The sequence below is a fragment of the Alosa pseudoharengus genome, unplaced genomic scaffold, assembly GCF_046254945.1.
Source record: "Alosa pseudoharengus isolate Yale_2024_CS ecotype anadromous, Long Island Sound unplaced genomic scaffold, YU_APseudo_1.1 YU_APseudo_1.1_scf_15, whole genome shotgun sequence".
In the NCBI taxonomy this organism is placed as follows: Eukaryota; Metazoa; Chordata; class Actinopteri; order Clupeiformes; family Clupeidae; genus Alosa; species Alosa pseudoharengus.
In genome coordinates, this window is record NW_027468620.1 from 35,436,226 (window position 1) to 35,457,988 (window position 21,763).

The window sequence follows — 21,763 nt, forward strand, 5'->3', positions numbered from 1 at the left end:
AAATGATTCAATTGATTGACATCAACAACCATGATTTCACCATAGACACTGTCCTCTACTTGAAAAGACCTATAATGCTCAAAGTACCAGGGAACGAGCTTCTTTGACAAGAATAATACTTTGCCACAATGGACAATGATGCTCAAAATTTTGAAAAACTCTGGTTGCCCATTGCAATGGCCAGCTGTGACAATCATACCTTGAGAATATTCTGTTCCAAACAGTTCGAGTTTACGAGTAATAGAAACCGTGTCAACATGTGGCAATTTTCTTAACACCGCAGATCTCTGTGCACTGTCCAAAGTTCCCACATGAACAGCTACAACTTTGTCGATGTACAAGTCAGACTTAAAGAGGCTTTCTCCAGCCAAATTGTATGCCATTAACTGCTGATGCTTTGCAGCCAAGGAAAGCAGTACATTCTTTGTGTTATGTACATCCCGAGCGACTGTTTTAAAGACGCTGTGCTTTGATTCGAACCTCATGGTCCATAGTTCCACTAATGGACCATAACAGCGTATGAGGTGTGGATAATGCTCAATTATGTGATGTTTTGGTTTTAAGACAAAATCAGGAAACGTGGCTTTAAGTAGTAAGTGATGATCTGATAACTTAAATGCCAGATAACTTAATGTTTCTTCTGTGAATTTGTCAGAAACAGCTATTTGAACAATCTCCTTCAAGTCCATTAATATTTCCCATGATGGTTCACTCTCTGGGACGAGCCAACCAACCATGAGAGGAAGCAGCCGCAGCAGCGCCCAGTTTTCATGCCCATTCCCCCCAACAGACTTCTTTGAAAGGGCTGATTTAGCGATGACCTTAGGCTTGTTGACTTTATCTGTGTATTTATAGGGGAATGATCTGATGCTGTGGTTAAGTCGGTCCAAAGTGAAAAAGCCTTTAGAAATTAAGTCTGAAAGGCACAATGCTAATTCGAGCGGAACAATGCCTTCAAAAGTATCGTGCAAGACATCAGGGGGGAAACCTGTTACAGGATGAAAGTTAGACAAATGCTTACTCAAAACACACTCACGTTTAACACCATTTACGCTCTTAAGTGTTGCATTTCGCTTAAGCTCGTCCACAAACTCATTGTGCTGTTCAACAGTTCTCAAAACAAAATCCCCTGATTTAACAGTTGCTATTTCTCTATGACTCACTAAGCAAAAACGGCAGAACTTATCCACAATAAAGCTTTCCTGGAATCCCGCTAAACTATGTGCTCCGAGATTGTCTGCACAGACACAAAACAGCTTCACATTAACAGTCGTCTTCAAGTTCTCCACAAAGACCCCATGTTGACCTACCAGCTTAAGATCCTTTATAAGGGGCTCTAAAAAACTCTCATAACCAAACTTCCTGACATCAACACTCTTTCCTAAAGCTCCCAACTGAATGGATGTCAAACCTGCCCTGAACTTCACTGGTAAGTTTAGGATGACCCAGTACACTCCAACTACTTTGTGGATCTTGCGTGATGTTCCCAACGGGTTGCACAGTTCAAATTCATCAATATAAAGGGCTATACTGATTTCTGTCTCTTCACCAAGGGAAACATTGCGCTGCCTAAAGTACTGTCCATCCTGGAAAGTCCTGTAAACACCAGGCAAGTGCTCTTGACTCAGAACTAATGCACTTGAATAATCTGGGCGTCTCAGCAAGTTTTCAAGCACCAAAGTCAATGGTACATAAACAAACGTGTTTCTACTATCTTGAGTGTATCGATATTCCACTGCCTCAATCAAAGGAAAATGCTGTGCAAAATACAAGTTTCTTCTGTAGTCAGTAGATAGGCAGCCCTTTTCAGAAATTGTTGACAGTAATTGATTGGAAGCAAAAACAGAGTCAACTATCTCCTTAACTAGTGTGTTCTCTGATGAAAGGTTGTGTTTTGCCAGAACCTCTGAAACTGCCTGAAATGCGTTGGATTTGGAGCAAATCAATACATCACGTAGACCCTCAATTATTGTTTGAACTGCACTTCGTGAGACATGCAAGACAGTTTGCATAGACAGTAAAAGACTTGCAAGTTTGTTCTCAACTGTTGTACCATCAAAATGTTCTACTGCATGTTCCTCCAACACATGACTCGATTCTTGTTGAATTAAAGTTGAAGCAGCAGCATCAATACTTCCAGCTGCAGTTACAGCAAACGGCTGAATCACAGTTCTAAAGTCTTTTGTACTATACTGCTTATGTTTTCTGCTTTTATGTGAACTGAATGTTTTGTAAGCATTTGTTTTAAAGTCACAACCTAAAAAGGGACACTGAACGGTTTCCTGAATTTTAAGATGATTTCCTAGGTGTTTAAAAAAGTCCCTTTCAGAACATATTTCCTGAAAATCACAACATTCACATTTGAAGGTGAAATTAGACTGATCATGAACAAGTGCACCTTTGTGATGATGTCTTGAAAGGTGTGACTTTAAGGCTCCTCGAGTTTTAAACACACAAGGACAGTTGGAATGAACACAAGGCCAGTGGTGGGGTCTCCTGTGGTGAAGCTCCTGGTGTCTGACAAGATTGTCCTGGTCTGAGGAAAAACCGCAGTACTTGCAGAACATCGGAGATTTGGTGTTCCTATCTGAAACATGTAAACAGAAAGAAAGAAAGCAGTGAGCTCCAATAAGTGAATTTGCAAATTACAGCAGGACCTATGGCATGACCAATCACATTTGCCAATCCCACAATGGCAGGTGAACACACCAAAGCTAGCCAGGTGACATAGTACTTATAAAAGAGACACAGTGTAATTTATCCATTCTCTGAACACGACTATTACACTGGTACTGAAATCCAGGATTGTGACACCCAAAGGCATTTGTGAGACAAAGTCGGCAAACAGTCATACATTGTCAATTTGGGTGTGCTGAATTCAAATCTGCCATATGCCGAGCTCTATCTGGTCTGGTAAATTACATGGCTAGTGCCAGATAGACAGGCACCCGTGGCACAGGACTAATGCACTCAACTTGTGAACATTACATGACGCATGATCATTGTGCACACTGAAATCAGAAATACCGCACTGGTTAAAGAAGAGGACCATAGCCTACTGTACCACAGATGCGCTGACAGTTTGTAAATGGGAGAAAGAAACAGTCAATATGGTCCGACCGTCGCTCGAAAGTTAGCTAACGCGAATGCCATATGAGCTAGCCCAATAGCAAACACTGCGTCAAAACTAGCACCTAGTCAATCGAAATCTTAAATTAATAAAAACGCACAGACATGTTAAATCATTTCTTGAGTAGGACACAATGAGGAATACATGCTTAAAGCCTGTTAAACACGTACCTTTTCAAAGTTTGGCCATCCTGCAAGTCAAGTGGAGAAAACTTCAACCGGGAGAGAAGCACGTTGCCCAGCCCTTGCGAATGCTGAGAGGAAAAGAAACCCCGTGTGTTGGCCAGCAAGCGCATGCGCTGAATAAACACCTGTGGCAATTAAGTATTTTCAATTCGGAATATTCACTATTGTATATTCACACATCACTGAGATGCAACCTATCAGTTTGATGTGGATTTTTCTGTTCGTTAATAATAATTCCTATTTCCTGTCCATTCAATTGTGAACATGTAATTACTTGAACAAAGCGTAATTCAATTTTTTACAGTGTAGCTACGTTTTACATAGGTTGATTGATTGTAAGTAGGTTTAACTACAGCCAATATTACCATGAAATATTGTGGAAGTGTGGGTAGAGGTCATGTACATCATTTTTTTCACCACTATTTAGGGTTGCTAATTAGTATAGGTTACATTTGAGCAAAACTACATTACATAAACAAATGTGAATGGAACCAATTGCATACCTGTAAATGTCATACATTCTCAGTTCAAATCTGTCCTACACTTGAGTTATAGCGCTGTTAAATGGATTTGCCTATATAGGCTACAATGCAGCTCAATTTTTATTATAACAATTTCAACAGCAGTTGATGGGTATTTGTCTTGGTGTGCTCACACATATCACAACATATATTGCATATTACATAAAACACAAAATGTATGTAACAAGTTGTGAACCAGTCCATAAAGTGCTTGGTGCAGGAGGCAGAGTGCAGTAGGAACAGTTCATAGTGCCAAATGGGAGGTCTCTAGTGCAGTGGGACATCCAGTGTGTGTGTGTGTGTGGGGGGGGTCTACCCCACCAGACGAAAAGAGCATAATACCATAATGGTGGCAGTCTGTTAGTTCAGTCCAAACTATAAGAATACAGCACATACAGCCATGTTTAAGTGCCGTATTGTTTGGAGGAAGGTGCTATCTTTGAAGCGTGATCCTGGTGATGCTTCTGTACCTCTCTTTCTTGATAGCAAAAGAATGAACAGGTGATATGCTGGATGGAAGGGGTCAGTAGGGATGTTGCTAGCCTCCTTGATGATTCTGGTGTCATATTGTGAGGCTATGGTAGGCAGACTGCAGCCAATGATCTTGAAGGCTCTGCGCACTACTTTCTCTAGCTGTTTTTTTTTATCCTGACTGGTCACGTTACCATACCAGGACAGAATTCCAAGTACACCTCGCTGCAGCCTGTGGGAAGGCGAGGCTTGACATCAAGCCCCGCCCACATCCAACTCAGTTTTCTTCACATTCCAACCCATGTTTTCTTTGCCTACGTCACTCCCCATACGCTTTGGCTTTACTACCGACAGCCCGGTAGCGAATTATATAGTATATTGTTTCATATTAGATGATAGAAACTGATGATGTAGGCTAAACACAAATTACATTTCATGCAACAACAGTGATTTTTTCATGTAGGCCTAGGCTAGTTACTGTAATTGGGTTCGTGTACTTTTTCGTTCATTTGATTTCCGGTTTTGAAACCGGTTTGTTGCCTATGCACATTAAAAAAAATGGTCATTTTAAATATTGATGACAATGTGTTCAAATGGAAAACGAGCCATATTTAATTTATTTTAGCCCTCAAAAGTAGAATGGTGTGTTGTTTCATTATCATGGACTAGTTTAACAGCAATAATTCTCCATTACAACCAAATGTAGCCTACAAGGGGCGATTTTGCTTTATTAACAACAGGTGAACCAGAAGCATGCGTTGTGTAACGTTAACTGGTTAGATCAAGCTAGACATATCCTCATCTCAAATATAGGCTACTGCCCAGATAGCACGCAGATATCGGACCACCGGTAGATAGGCTACTTGTCGGCCCAGCCCAGCAGACAGTGGTAGAACCGATGTGCAAAAACTCAGCGGTCCGCCTGCGGCAGCGAAACCGTTGGGCCGCCGCCAGCCTCTTGCCATCTGGGTGGTTAACTTTGCTGGCTAGCTAGCCAGCTAGCTAGTTCCTATCTGACGAACGAGTAGTGTGACAACGGCGTTCTTATGGAAACGCTGGTGCTGTTTCGAGTTGTTGCACTGGTTTGAATCCACAGTTTACGTGTTGAATTACACAATAAAACGTGTTTTGCAGTAAGTTGCTGGTTTGTAGAATGTAGCAGCTCGCTCAGTCCCGGCTCGCTCTCTGCTGACAGCCTCCCTCTCGCCGGAGTCGCCGCCAGCCATTTTAAACTGCGTGACGTAATATAAAAAAACATGGCTGACTTGGATGTGGGCTGGGCTTGATGTCAAGCCCCGCCTTCCCGCAGGCTGCAGCGAGATGGTTATCACTCACGTCACGTTAATTGTTACGTCATCCGCTCTAGGTACCCACTCAGAACTCTGCCATTTTGAATACCTACTTGCGGCTTCCAATGCCCCTTCCCTGTCAGCTCAGCTGTCAGACGTTAACTATCGCCTAAACATGAGTCTGTCACATCTAAACAGCGAGAAAAATCGGAGATACGAGGGGAAAATTGAGTGTATTGGGTGTGATCCATATACAGTACCGGGAGAGTTTTTTAAATCAGTTTTGTCCACCAACACACTGCCTGACATCCATTTCCACAATATTTACATTTACCTCATACATCATCCATCATCGTACACCGGAGCATCGCTTAAAGCTTTTAAGAGCACGGAGGCGTATAGGTATTTTGTTGCGGGCTGGGTCCTTGACCCGAAAATATGTCTCTTCAAGAAGAAGAACTTTCTTGTCAAAAGTAGGCCTACTCTTTTTTATCAACTTTGTAAACAGCTGCTCACCGATATCTACATCAGCTGTAGGCTAGCTGATACTCTTAACTTGTCACTGGTTAGCTAGAATGAGGCTAAGCTAAAGATTCAGTACCATGGTCTGCAAACTACTTGAAAGTGCTGTCAACGTTAATGTGTTTATCACATCGACCTTTTTGGAAAAAAAAAAGTCTTACAAAAAAATAATGTAACTTCAACTTCAACGCGAGCACTCCACTATTGAGTTGTATCATCTTTCAGAGCCTCGCTCAATCCTACAGCTACAGTATGGTATCATAAACTAGAAGACTTCGCCTAATTCATGCTTAGCCTAATGCAAAACATGACGTTTTGGATGGTAGTTGTTGACGTTTTCATGTTTTGGGGAGGAAAAGCACAGGCGTCGCTGCTACCCCAAGCAATGTGCAGCTTGTCAACTCTCTCAAGAGTAGAAATAGATAGATAGACTTTAGACTCCCCAGTGGAAATTAAAACAACCGATTTGATTTGATTACTGAAGTGATTACAAGGCCTGATAGGGACTGATCCTGTGATACTGACCATGGTAAAGTGCTATGGTAGAGTAAGTTCAATAGTGCAAAAGTAAACAGTGCAAGGATAGGCTTGGCAATAATCTGTTGTGTAGTGGATGGCATGTCCTTACCCAGGATTTCCAGTATTCTGTTTAGTGGATGTTAAAACAAATCAGATGTCTTAACATTGCAAATTTTGCTAAACTAATTGATCTTACTTCCTCACTTCACTCTCAAGCTGTCAACACAACCCCCACACAGCCATGGATCGTGGTCCATGAGGATGGGACCATTCTTGCGGCCCACTGCACCTGCAAGGCGGGACTGGGTGAAGCTTGTTCACATGCAGCTGCCCTCATGTATGCCCTCTTAGCTGCCGTTGAACAAAAAGACGTGTCCTGCACGGACATGCCCTGTGCCTGGGCCCCGCCTAGTAAGACCGGCAAGGTGCAGTACAATGTCGAGTATTTTTGTGCCACATAGGCCTGTAATCAATATACCATCACCCAGCATAGTTCCTACAGAAGCCGAATATATGGAGCTATTCAACAAGCTTTATGAGTGTGACATGGAGGCCAAAAATAGCAAGGGGACTGCTATTTTGTCACTAATTGAGGGTCATTCAGATAGGTATATGCCGAAAACTTTGCAGCTAAATTTGCCCGAGCCACTTTCAAACCTCTACAACAGTGCTCTGATAGGCACTGATCTAAGAACGTTACTAGCAGAGAGTGAGAGGGTCTTCAATGACCTTCATTTCAAGGGACACCAGGCAACGTTTTCATGTTAATTAATCATCTTCGTAAGTCGGTATATGGTTAAATGACTCATTAGGGCGAATGAAGACTCTCTCGTCCGCCCCTACTGTCTGTAGGAAGAATATCCCGCTTGCAAGTTCAGTGTATCCTACCCGCCGACTGAAGCAGGATCAATTACATCCTGCATCCACAGCACAGGCAGGCTAACTAAACGCTAGCGATTGTTACAAACGTGTGTATAATGGCAGAGCCGGCGAAAAAACAGCGAAAACCCTTGACGGAAGATACAAAGAAAAGGAAAAGAGCTTCAGACCGAGCGAGGGGGAGTTTCGTAGAGAAAAAGCATCAAGCTTGCCTGGTGTCCCTTTAAATCCCAAAGTAGTAAGAGAAACGGCAATGTCACTCATAACATGTATTGTAAAAGATAGCATAATGCAACACCGAGAGTGCAACAACGAACAAGCTTGCCAAGGTCAATACACATAAGCCTAAAACTAAAGGGATACGTGGGATTAATTGCCTAAATAATACAGGTTTAGCATCCGAGTTTTACTTCAGCCTTACTTAAAGCATAGGCTATTCAAATTGCTCATGTTTTTCTTTGCTCTCCGTAGCACATGTTTCCGCGAAATGTGTCTTCCTAAATTCCAAAATAAATCTCACTGCAACAGTGTCACCACATAGTTGTTCTTGCTTTACACTGTTATTAGGACCGCCGCGCAGCGAAGCGGCGGTCATATAGGTTTAGTCAGATTTTTTTTTTTTTTTTTTCGCATGCCCAAATTTCCGTCAAGGATTCCCGGGACACTTGTGGGCATGTAACCCCACATGGATAGCATGGAACCGTCGTTTTTCGTTTTGATCTGTAGCCCCCCCGCTGGACTGGACCCCCCGAAAGGAGGATAGGGCAGACACAGTTCTCTGTGAATATCTTGAGAACTTTAGGGCCTAGGATGACCATTTTTTCCGTATGTTTGCCTCCAGGGGTCATGTTAACCCATTTCATGTGCACACATGTGCACAAAAAGATACACACACACACACATACATTCACAGTAATCATACGTATGACACATACTCACACAGTAGACATATGTACGATTGCATGCACAGGCACATACGCAGGCACACACACAAGCACGCACACACACACACACACACATACCCACACACATAACATAAACATGTACATGCACACAATTCAAGAATTTCTCAGAATTATGAACAGGCAAGATGGAGGTGGGGTTGTATAAAATGAATTTTACATGTGAAATCTATGCACTAATCATGTTTTGGTACTTGTTGTCTAACAGATACCAGTGAGAATTGAGTGTGGATAATGCAATTTAGTGAGACAGTTAGAATCATATAGGCCTTTCAGCGTGATTTATTTTTGTGGAAAAAATGTGCTGGACTGGGCGGAGGTCATATTTTGTACCGCTCTGCGGTACATCTAGTTCCGAATAAGTCAGCCACGCAGCCTACAAATAGGCTCCCAACGATGTAAATCTCCGCTGGTGGAATTCCAAAGGGTCTTCCACCTGTATTTCACTTGTTCAGGCTTACGGCGATAGCCAATCCCATTACGTTTTTTACATATCTTTTTAAAAACGTTGCTATAATGTCATTTTCTCCTGTCGATGAACTCCATAACATTTGCATGATTGCAAGATATAAGTTTGTCTCCTTGTCTTTCCAAAAGTGTGTGTTTTTTCGCCATTATTAGGAAAGTGTGTGAGAGACAGTTGGTTCATTTTATTCTAATTCTGTGCGAATTGAGCATGCGCAGGACTACAACACTCTTACTTCTGGGAGAATGTTACGTTTAAGGTGTTTTCATGACCCAATATTCCGTTTAAAACAGGCATTTGCTAGGGTGTGCATGTGCAAATGGTTTATTAGTAAATGGCCTTTTTCAGTTTATTTCAATCAGAATAAGGTGTTTACAAGACACACACATATTCGGTTTATTCCCAATAAACTGATTCAAAACTGTTTATTGCCTAGGACCTACCTTTGTTACAACCTGACGCAGCCATTAAAATGTGCGGTAGCCTACTGTTGTAACAGTTGTAAACGCCATGAATGTAACAGTTCTAAAATCGCGATAGCCTTGTTGATAAACTGCTTATTACTTTCATGTCTGAAGTATTTGGTCCAGTGATCTTTGAAGTTCCTGCAGCTGTCTAAAGTTTAATTTATTTTTAAATGTATTTTATTTTATTTATTTATTTATTTATTTTAGGGGGGGGGGGGGGGGGGTTAAAAACGGTGTACCCCGAAATCGCGGTAATTTCTTGCTTTCCAACCCACGGTAAGAAAACATCCATACCGTCCCAGCCCTATGTACTGATACTAGAAAGGTGTCACAATAACAGGTCCATTTTTGTTGTCCTGGCTGGGCAGTGTACTTGCACGTATCTCAGTTGCCTAACTTGTGTGTTCAAGAGTATGTGTGTAGTTTTAAAAATAATCTTCATTCATATAGCGCTTTTCTTAACATAGTTACAGTCCAGGCTGAGGGTTCTGTTAGCACATAAGTTTGAAGTAAGTGACCTTATATTTGTTTCTTGCAGGAGGTTTAAAGAAAAACACCATGACCAGCCATATCACCCGAAAAGATGCCGAGAAGGCGGTCTCCAAGTGGCTCATTGGTGCTAGGGACCGAGGGGGTAATAGACAGGCCCGACAGGCAACCTCTCAACAAGGGCTTCAGACTTCAGGCTCATTGGAGGTTGAATGTAACTAATTATGTCAAAAGCAAAAACATGTTTCCTTAATTTTGCATAAATAAAAAGGTAATGAATTATATTACTAGTTTCTTTGTTATTATAGCTTGTTTAACACTTGTAAGGTGTTCGGGTCTGTGGGACCCGTTTTCAATGTTTGAAAATTATGCTATTTATTATTTCTTCTAACTCAAACTCATTGGCCTTGGCTCATTTTCTGTGAAGAATATAGAAAATAACCTACTTTCAATGACACAGTACACCCCCACTACACACAACTATTACATATGAGGTGTTCGGGTCTACTGGATCCGAGTGTAATAATTGTAGGTGTTCTGTACCTAAACTGTGTCCTCATCCTAAATGGACCTGCTGTGTGTGTCTGTGCGTCTGTATGTGTGCATGTCTGTATGTAGGTGTCTGTGTGCGGGAATGTTGTCTTTCTGCATCTGCTGTCCCCACACAAAGTTACAAAACTTACATTTCAAGCACTTTCACCTGTTCTGATTAAGTTCTAAGAAATGAGCACCAATAATGATACAAATGTTGTTTCTATTTACCTTTTTATAATTGAATTTACTTGTTTTCTCACAAAAGACAAGACTGATGATATGATCATAAATCTGATTTCACAGGGGTAAATAGCAAATAACCATAAATTATGTCTATCATTGGTAATTGAGCTAAAGTGAACATCTGTCAAGTATTTTTACATACATTGTTATGCCTGTATTGATGTAAAAGCCTTATAATGTGGTGGGTTCAATAGACCCGGATTGGCTGTGTAACAAACATATGAACAACTAACGGTTAAAGAACTGTATGAGCGGACTAAAATAAGCCCCCAAAATGAATTTTACCCTAGAATAGCAGGAACCCAGCTAGTGTGGGCCCCAGATGGGAGAAACCTGGGTTGCCCATGTGGGTTTTAGCTAGGGCCCATGTGAAGCCCACATGGGGCCCAGTGTGTGGGCCCCAGATGGGAGAAACCTGGGTTGCCCATGTGGGTTTTAGCTAGGGCCCATATGAAGCCCACCTTCAGCCCATCTGGGCTTGTCCACATGGGGCCACCATGGAACCCCCGGACAAAATTAACTGGGCCCAGCTGGGCAGCCCACATGGGGCCCACTCACCAGCCCATGTCCAACCCATATGGGCCCCACATGGGTGTGTTGACAGGGCAGTAGCATGTAACAAAAAAAATGCAATTCCAGGTACAACAGGTCACTTTTGCTAGTTCACAGCATTTGACTTCCAAGCTGTTGGATGGCCATATCTCCTGGAGAAATTTTGTCTCTACCAGGTAAGTGGTTTTGGGCTGGGTACGCTAGGTGACGAGTGAGCAAGATTGTCTGTGTTTTGATCTGTGGTTTAGCTTCACAGCAGCTGCTAAGTTTTAGCATAAATGATAACATATTTACTGAGCTCTCAGCTTTATACTACAGTAGATGTTGTTGCTATGGCACTGTTGCTAACATGTTGACAAGTTTAGTTTAACAGACTTCAAGACTGCCTTAAATACTCCCAGGACACTTAATTTGGTTGACTTTTGTCAAATTCATGCTGAATCAGACTTGGCAGTTGTCTTCACTAACTTAGCTTTGATAGCTTTGCCTTTAGCGGTGCCTTCAGAATTAGCATTTTCAGTTAATGCATGAATCCACACTAACATTAATGTGAAAACAACCTACAACCTATAACTATATTTAAATTACAACTTCACCCAGAGTCATCAGTGGGTTATGATAGTTTCATATTTAAAATGTATGTATAGGAATGCACTGAAAAAAGTAACTTGAAATAATTTCACTTACCACAGAAACACGATCCACCTCTGTCAGTTGCCAAATTGAAAAGAACGAATGGATTTGCTGCTTGCTTAGCTGAAACCACGTCAGAAGCGTTGTGCAGACGCATGCGCACAATTCTATTACTGGAACCAATGACTGTACACTAGCAAACAGAGCGACAACATGACTAAGTTAAAATCTGAAATTCTGAAAATAATAAAGAATAACAAACAAAAACAAACTGTGAGATAGATGATGCATAGAGGCCTGCTGCATTCAAAGATGCAATGCAACCACTGCATGCAAGACATGAAGATACAGTGGACGAATTCCCACTCCTGTCAGTGGTAAGTCAGTAACACAAATTACTGCTGCACTGTAAGACAAATTCCAATCAACTATGTTGACATGGCAATAAATTATTGAACTTGAACGCCACATACCTGGTAGGCGTACACCTGGTAGGCGTACCTGGTAGGCTATTAAGTTTCTCTTTATCAGTGTTTCCTGTAGAAAATGTGAAAATGAGTGAGTCGCGGGGGGGTGGGCGGTTAGCCGGTGTCAGACTAGTGACTATTATCATTGGAAAGGTTACGTTGTGCGGTTTCATATGATGTGATAGGACCCCCCCCCCCCCCCCAAAAAAAAAAATGGCCAGTGTTTTGAGAATTCCATACCCTATTACCTTTAACTATAAAGCACTGGGTTAAACCCTTTATTATTGCAAATGCTATGCATTGAACAAAACAATCAGTGTGTAGCGCCCCCTAGCGTATTTAGCTATTAGTTTGGAGTGCGCTCCCGAATTCTTCTGATTCTAATTATTACCTGTAAGCATTAGCAATATATATAGGCTATAGCAAATTAGCTCCCATTAACCTCTACCACTTATGCAAATGTCAATAAAGTAACTATAAGGCTAGTATAAAGCTAAATTAAAGCAACTCTAAATGTGTGCAAATGTCTTCTGTATCTTTAAATGAAATTGGGCTTTTAAAGTTACATCACTATTTTAACCTTTTAAATAGCTATAGATATTACCAGGGTAATCAATAACAAATGAAATATCATATGCATCAATATGACTTCGAATTAAACTACTGACAATGTTCTAACCATTACTTACCATCAACAATAGGCTATCAGTATCAAAATACCCAATGACATAAATCCAAGAAGTACGTTTTAACTATTTACTGAAAATGTAATATTTACACATATACACAGGAAATATAAAAGATAAATTCAAATGAATGCTTTTCAGCTCTTTTTCCAATGCAATGCATTCACACAATTCAGAGTTCAGTCCAACAATATTTCAAGCACACTTTCAGTTTCAATAACCTAAACCAGACATGTCAAAGTCAAGGCCCGCAGGCCGGATCCGGCCCGCGAATAAATTATCTACGGCCCCTGGGATGATATTTGATTACTATTAGAACCGGCCCGCAGGCCACAGCCGCCGGCTGCTGTTTTGCACGCATCAATACTCCATTCCCCACAATGCAACGGTAGCCCGCAAACTCACTGCGGCGCCGCAAGTGGGCCTCGGCTTCATTATTCATCAGTATTCAGTCAGGGCAGATGTCAACTTTCAGCTACCCCCCTCCCCAATAATGGCTAAACGGAAGGTGGACGGTGAGAACAGGGGGTTTCAAGCCAGATGGGAGGCAGAGTACATGCTCACAGAGATAAAAGGCAAACCTGTGTGTCTTCTGTGTGGAGAAAGTGTGTCTGTAATGAAAGAATATAATCTAAGAAGGCACTATGAAACGAAACAAAGATAAAGACAAGAATATGGACACGGAACAAAGGCCACAGAAGGTGGAAGAATTAAAACGAAGTCTTAAGTCCCGGCAGGCTCTGTTCACAAAAGCCACATCACAAAGTGAGGCTGCTGTCAAGGCTACAGTAGTTTTATTGTGGCACACGAAGTTGCAAAATCAGCCCGGCCATTTACAGAGGGAGAGTTAATCAAAAACTGTATGCTTAAAGTTAGTGACACTTTGTGCCCAGACAAAAGGCAGCTATTTGCAAACGTGAGCCTGAGCAGAAACCCCGTTCCCGAACGTGTAGACCAGCGTTCCACCATTTACAAGAACAGCTTGTGGAAAAGGGAAAATATTTCATTGCATACTCCCTTGCTGTAGATGAGAGCACCGACATAACTAACATTGCTCAGCTATCAATTTTCATTCGTGGAGTGGACTCCAGCCTGAGCATAACAGAAGAGTTGTTGGAATTACGTCCTATGCATGACACAACTACAGGACAAGATCTGTATGAAGAGGTATCCAGGTGTGTAAATGAGATGGGGCTGCCTTGGGGAAAGCTCGTGGGATTGACAACAGACTGAGCACCGGCGATGTGTGGACACAGGAGTGGATTGGTGGCAAGAATACGTGAGAGGATGCGGGCCGAAAACGTCACAGGTGAGCTGACAGCTTATCACTGCATAATACACCAGGAGTCGTTATGTGGCAAAGCCTTGAAAATGGAGCATGTAATGAGCATCCTAACGCGTGCAGTTAACTTCATTAGAGCTAAAGGTTTAAATCACTGCCAGTTAAGGCATTTAAAACCAAGCTGAGTCTGTGGGAGACGCAGATGCGGAAAGAAAACTTGAGCCACTTTCCCAGCTGCCAGACGATGAAAGAGAAGCTCTCTACCGCTGTGTTCCCGAGTGCACAGTTTGCTGATAAACTGAACGTACTTGCCGCCGACTTCCGACGCCGATTTGCTGACTTTGAAGCTCAAAAAAAGCAAGTTTGAACTGCTCGCCAATCCTTTTGGAGTTGACGTGGAAAGCGCACCACCAAACCTCCAAATGGAGTTGATTGAGTTCCAGTGCAATGAAACACTGAGGGGAAAATATGAGAGAGTGGGTGCTGCTGAGTTTGCACGTTTCATCCCCGACACATTCCCTCAGCTGCGCACCCAATTAATCATTAAAAAAAATACAGTACACGTCTTGGTTCAATAAGTTACGTGCAGTCATTTTAATATGTTTTAATAAACATTGAACCAGTCCGGCCCTTGGCTTGGCTTTTGTTTTTTTGGCCCTCTAATGTATTTGACTTTGACATCCCTGACCTAAACCTAAGCCGGCATCTAACTAAATGAATTCACTTATGAATGAAATGGGTACCCAACAACTCGTCGTTTGTAGAGAGACGTTAGGAATGATGCAGGCCTGTAGAGTTGCTGGGGAGCGGAGAGACCTTAAACAAAATGGCCGTTTCGCGCCGTGGCGCAGCAAACAAGAGAAAACTCACTACCGTAGTGCTGGTCAATGTCATCTTCGCCGTGGCCACGCAGTTCTGGCGGGCTGGTGAAGTCGTCAAAGCAAAGCAGGTGATCCCGGAGATCGGAGCTCGTTCCAACTGTGCACACAGGGCGGCCGAGCAGGCTACTCGCTGGCACAGTCTTTTGAAACTCCTCTTGGCTAAGTCGAGCTGACTAGCTTTCCGTTTTCTCCTCGGTGAAAACTCTATCCGAGTTCTCCACACAAGTTGCATAAAGCACGCAAACTTACTGCAAAATGTCTCTCTAAGACTCACTGTTCATGCAGTCTACAAGCACATTTACACCAATAAGCATGAACTACTTTTTAGCAACTTCTAAAGCAACCATGCAGTGCGCAGTTCTCACTCATGCCTCTCTCCTCCTTCTTCTCATGTCGTTCTCCCAACGCATAGATATATATACTGACTAGATGTCGCCTTCGGCTTCTCAGCATGCGTCAACACCGCCGCCATCTTGTAGCGGGGATCTGAAGCTCTAAACTAGTTCTCCCGCATTGTCAGTGTTACCTATTTAGCGACGTTTGGCCATCCCCAGCGACAGAAAACCTTTTTAGCGATTAGCGACAAATTTGGGAACTTCTCACAATGATGGCAAACTCGGTTTCGTTGTTGTTGAAACGTAAGAAAATCACTTTTCTCATGGCTTTGTCATTTGTGAATTAAGCTACATCTCGTTTGCCCATAGCATTGGCCCATGATTAAAAAAGTAACAACTGGCGTATGAAGTAGCAGACCACGTTAAAGCACGGAAGTAAATGTTCTACAGATCTACAGCAACTTCTGGTAAGATTACAACTTATACGAGTAAACGAGACGAGAGGTATGTGGCCTCAACCAGAGCCTGTTTACTTTCATTGTATCAATCTAGCTAGTGCAGAATGAATGGGAGTCTATGGGGCTAGACGGGTAAAATGTATCTTTATTATCGTCAAAAGCTTAGTTTTCTCTAGACTCGACCATAAATACATGCCTGTCAGTTGGAGCAACCCAAAAACTAGATAATTGCTGGAGATTTTGACGATTTATGGTGATTTTATTTTCGTTAGATCTTTGCTCAGATTCTAGTCAGTATATATATCTATGCTCCCAACGTACATCTTCCTGCTTCTTCGCGACCTCTCACCCTGACTCCTGATTGGATCTTTCTTCCAGGTAAGTGAATTTTAACCATCGTAATTTTTTATATATGTAAACATTTTTTAACACATTCTTAACAACATAAAATGTACATTTTACAAGAAAATAACCAAAATAAAAATAGTGGTTTTAGGAAATACCCTAAATTCCCATGGGGCTACATCCTCCCCTTACTAAATGTCTAAATGTCCTCATAAGACATAAAACTTACTCCCAACATTAAACTATGTAGAGTAATGAACTTTTTTATTCAGAACTATGAGCTTCTAATTATGAACTAAGTGTAACTCTAGTGTTTTCCTAGTTTAATAACAGAGCGGTACAAAATATGACCGCCGCCCAGTCCAGCACATGTTTTCCACAAAAATAAGTCACGCTGAAAGGCATATATGATTCTAACTGTCTCACTGAATTGCATTATGCACACTCAATTCTCACTGGTATCTGCTAGACAAGTACCAAAACATGATTAGTTCATAGATTTCACATGTAATATACATTTTATACAACCCCACCCCCATCTTGCCTGTTCATAATTCTGAGAAATTCTTGAATTGTGTGCATGTGTGCGTGTACATGTTTATGTGTGTGTGGGTGTGTGCGTGCATGTGCTTGTGTGTTTACCTGTTTATGTGCCTGTGTGTGTGCATGTGCATGCATGTGTATATATGTCTACTGTGTGAGTATGTGTCATACGTAGGATTACTGTGAATGTATGTGTCATACGTAGGATTACTGTGAATGTATGTGTGTGCGTGTGTATCTGTTTATGCACATGTGTGCATATGGAATGGGTTTACATGACCCCTGGAGGCAAACATACGCAAAAAATTGGTCATCCTAGGCCCTACGGTTCTCAAGATATTCACAGAAAACTGTGTCTGCCCTACCCTCCTTTCGGGGGGTCCAGTCCAGCGGGGGGGGCTACAGATCAAAACGAAAAGCGATGGTTCCATGCTATCCATGTGGGGTTACATGCCCACCAAGTTTCGTGTACCCCGGTCTTTCAGTGTCCCGGGAATCCTTGTTGGTGTACGGTCACTAAATGTACACATACATTATTATCCTACACTTTCAATTTCGTGCAGTTTTGACCATGTCAGCCAGAGATATTGTGATGAAAACACTTAATGTTTTGCTTTTTAATTTTTAACTAGGTGGCGCTATACATGAAATAAGTGGTAATGGGATAGGTTGACATGACCCCTTAAGACCAACATACAAAAAAAGGTGGACCTCCTAGGCCCTACGGTTCTCGAGATATTCACAGAAAACTGTCTCCGGCCACCTAGAGGTCAGTTGGTGTATAGTAACATAAATTAATTTATTGTGTGGCCCCCCATCAACGGAATTCCACGAAACCTGGCGTGCATTCAGAGGATGTCATAATGATCCTACTCTTCCAATTTCGTGCAGTTTTGACTATGTTAGGTCACAGATACCTGCGATTACAACACCTCATTTTTACTTTTTTGTGTTTAACTAGGTGGCGCTATACATGAAATGAGTGGTTATGGAATGGGTTGACATGGCCCTTTGAGATCAACATACAAAAAAAAATGGTCCTCCTAAACCCTACGGTTCTCGAGATATTCACAGAAAACTGTGTCTGCCCTACCCTCCTTTCGGGGGGTCCAGTCCAGCGGGGGGGCTACAGATCAAAACAAAAAAAGGAGGTTCCATGCTATCCATGTGGGGTTACATGCCCACCAAGTTTCATGTACCCCGGTCTTACAGTGTCCCGGGAATCCTTGACGGAAATTTGGACATGCGAAAATTGGAGGTGTGGTCCACCTGTCAAAAAACTGACAGGTGGATCACACCTCCGTAACAACATCAGCTGATAAAAACGCTTCACACTACTCCACCGTGTGACCTTCTGATGAAGATGGAAGTATACGTCGAAACATGTCAAGGTAAAGAAAAAACATCTACCAATATATGTGTATGTGATAAAAGAAAAAACAAACTTATTTATCTCAAGTGTAGACACAATGAATGCAATACAAGTAGTCCAGAATCCAGTTACAGAGGGAGGTATTGATGCCCAGTTCACTGAGTTTGGTGATCAGTTTGGAGGGGATGATGGTGTTGAACGCTGAGCTGAAGTCAATGAACAGCATTCTTACATACAGGTGTTGATATTGTCAAGGTGGGACAGGGCAGAGTGAAGTGCCATAGAGATGGCATCCTCTGTGCTCCTGTTCTGACAATGAATTCAATGAAGAGATTAAAGATCCTTTGTACTCGTTTCAGCTACAATTAAAAAAAAAACATTTGTACTGCAGACCTATTAGAGATGCACGGATAGGCTATTATTTCAACCGTAACCGCATAGCAAAAGTTATCATCCATCCGCCATCCATCCGCACCAACGTTTTTTGACCAATTTTCAAAACCGTACCCGCCCGCCATCCGCTGGTTGTTTTAAAGGGGTCATAGAATGCAAAACCGAGTTTACTTTGTCATAGATGAATAGCGATAGTTCAGTGGGTGAAATGGACATACAGAGAACTTCAAAACTCCACCGACATCTCCTTCCTATGCAAATCTCACAATTCGAAACTCCCGCCATAAAACGGGCGAATCCCAACGAAGCTGCGAGTTTACGCAAACTCGCAGGTGGTACCGGCTCTGGCCTGTACATTTGTCACGCCTCAAAATTTACATACAGAACAGCCCACTGGTGCTCTGAGCCCAGGAACGTGAATGGAGAGCGAAGATGAGATAAACACTAGTTTAGCTGCCTGCTCGTTTTCTTCCACAGGAATTATAAAGCAGACAGTTCTTCAAGGATATCGAAAATGAGCCACGGTCGTAAATGCAGTGTTCCAGGCTGAAACTTATGCTACAAAGAAAGCTGAGACTTTCCATAGTCTTCCCAAGGATTCAAAAGTTCGAGGGGCATGGATAATGTTTTTCTACCAGAAGATCCCTGCAAAGTTCGACACTCCGTTATTAATTTGCAAAACATTTCACCAAAGGCAGTTTTCAAAACCTTATAGCCTACAGTTAAGCAGGATTTGCTAAGCTGCTGTTACTGAAACGAGGGGCTGTTCCGACCGTAAGGTCATCACAACCGCATGCTTTAAGTATTATTTTGTCGCTAAGCAGTCATGCTAACGTGTATCTAGCAAGTAGAATGTGTGATTTACTTCATTGGCAAGGCTATTTAATTTTCGTGTGTCATTCGGATAAAAACTGTGTTGTCATGTTAACCTACATTTTACTATGCATGTTTGTCGAGATCTCTGACAGGTTATGTTCTCAGCAAGATAGCTAACTGAAGCTGAGTAACACGATAGTTTGGTTGCTAAGCTGTAATATAACCCATACCCATATAACACATACGTTTTTGATGTCAGAAGTGGAAACAACTTAACGTTATCAATTCAAATGATATCTAGTCGATATGTTGAAAACCGTGTTGTCTAGATACAATGGATTTATTTGCACGTTCTTATTTTAGAACATTACAAGAACAGCAGCATGCCAAACAGATGCTCCAAGTGTGGCATCTTGCGGGGCTTAGAATATTAGCAAATGCTTTTGCTGTGAGTTAACAGCTTGGTGTGTGCATGCAAAAGTGACTTTCACTTGTGTTACAACATTTCTGTTGTTTGGTTTAGGTTTTATCTAGCAGCCATGCACTTCAATGAGAATGCTGAGTCCCCACAACAGAAGTCAGCCAAGGAGAAACTATGTACAGACTTGCCAAACAATTTGTAAGTTTAATAAAATATATATTTTTATTACAAACAACAAATCAAAATGTGCAACAGTATAGGCACTAAAAAGAACTTATCGATTCACACACAACAGGCCGCCTTAGACCTGATGCTACTGGTGTCGAAATCATCATCAGTACTGTAAACAAAGCACAATGTTCAGGGCCATACAATTTGTTTATTGTACAGTATACAGCCTACAATGCACTGCATTACAGTATCCAATATAAGTCCTCTTTCTTGTCCCGAGATCATCAAAGACCCTCTAAAAAAAAAAAAAGTTCATCATTTTGTGGTGTTGATCAAACTATGTTTTTGCAATATGCTGAACCAATAATGAATGTGTATTGGTTAAAAATATTTTATTTATATACTGTGACTACTAACACTTGTATCAGATTGTCCTCACCTTTCCATTCCTCTGATTCTCAAACGGCCATGGTCAGCTCTGTAAATATTCATTGCATTTTGCAAATATAGAGGCACAACGGATCGAGGCCATGATGGTCATTCAGGTCAGCTCCTCCAGGGTATATGCAGGAATCATAGAGTTGAATTTACTACTTTTTACTACCTTTTTTACTACCTCCACAATATTTTTTACTACCAACACGACATCAAGCAGCAGCCCTTTTTTTTTGGGGGGGGGGGGGGGGGGGGGTACCACTTACTACTTGCTATAAGGTATAAATCATAAATATTAGGTACACTAATAATTTCTAATTGTGATCATTAAGTATGGTCATTGTCAATGACAATGTTTTTTTGTAGTGTCGAGGAGTTCAGTTTCAGTTGTCCTTACCTTAACCCTAGCCCTTGAGTTATCCTAACCAGCCCTTAGCCCTAATAAGGTGAATGATAACCTTGGCACAAATGACGCTAAAACACCAAACATGTGTGGTGAAAAATGAAGAACAAACACCACCGAAACAACTCTAGTCTAAGGATAGGCCCAGAAATCTATTTATATGGATATATAAAGCCATTATTATTGGTATGGTATTATTGCACATTTGACACAAAGCAGTCCGTGAAAACATGCACATCAGTGGACTGCTTTAATGCAAAATTGAAAACTATGATTTCATTGCATTACTCAGCATGGATGCACGATGCTTGCATGATAAATACTTCCCAAAACAACAGTTAGGTAGGTAGGTAAGGATGCCATTTAGGAGTGTAAATCAAGTTTAATCACAATTTGATAAAATATAGATTCTTTAAGCCAATGATTTGATTATTTTCAATACTTCAAAATGTGTAGCAATGCGATTCGATGCGTTACTGGTCTGTTGTCGATAGGAAATGATAGATTTTGGTTAGTTTTCATGGATTCAAATGCCAATATTATAGGCTAAATTATAAGCCAAATACTGAACATTGACTGTGGAATCAAGTAGGTTACAGAGTTTCTTTCCCCCCCTAAAACCTCCTGTCACTAGCTAGATGCTTTCAAATTTAACATGGTTTTAAACTCATATGTTGCAGTTTTCTGTCACTGCAATAAAACTAGCCTATTTGGAATATTTTGTATAATTTGCTGTTCCTTTTATGAGAACAATTTAACTGATCAAGTTTTCATAGGCTATTGAATGATTTAAATGTGAATGCCATAAACTTAATTCGCCATTAACTAGATTCGCGTGGTTCTTCACGCAGTTGTCATCTAAATGCAGTGTTTTGTAGGCTATTCAAAGAATT

The 21,763-nt window shown here is 41.5% G+C and overlaps 1 protein-coding gene across 1 annotated transcript in view; it reads left to right on the forward strand.

Annotated features, from left to right (window-relative positions):
• Positions 1-1,398: 1,398 nt before the first annotated feature.
• Positions 1,399-21,763, forward strand: part of LOC143123987 (uncharacterized) — a 33,828-nt gene continuing 13,463 nt past the window's right edge. The window contains exons 1-3 of the mRNA XM_076285244.1: positions 1,399-1,429; positions 6,854-7,048; positions 9,950-10,045. Coding sequence (XP_076141359.1) covers positions 1,399-1,429; positions 6,854-7,048; positions 9,950-10,045 — 322 coding nt within the window. The remainder of the gene's footprint in view (positions 1,430-6,853; positions 7,049-9,949; positions 10,046-21,763) is intronic.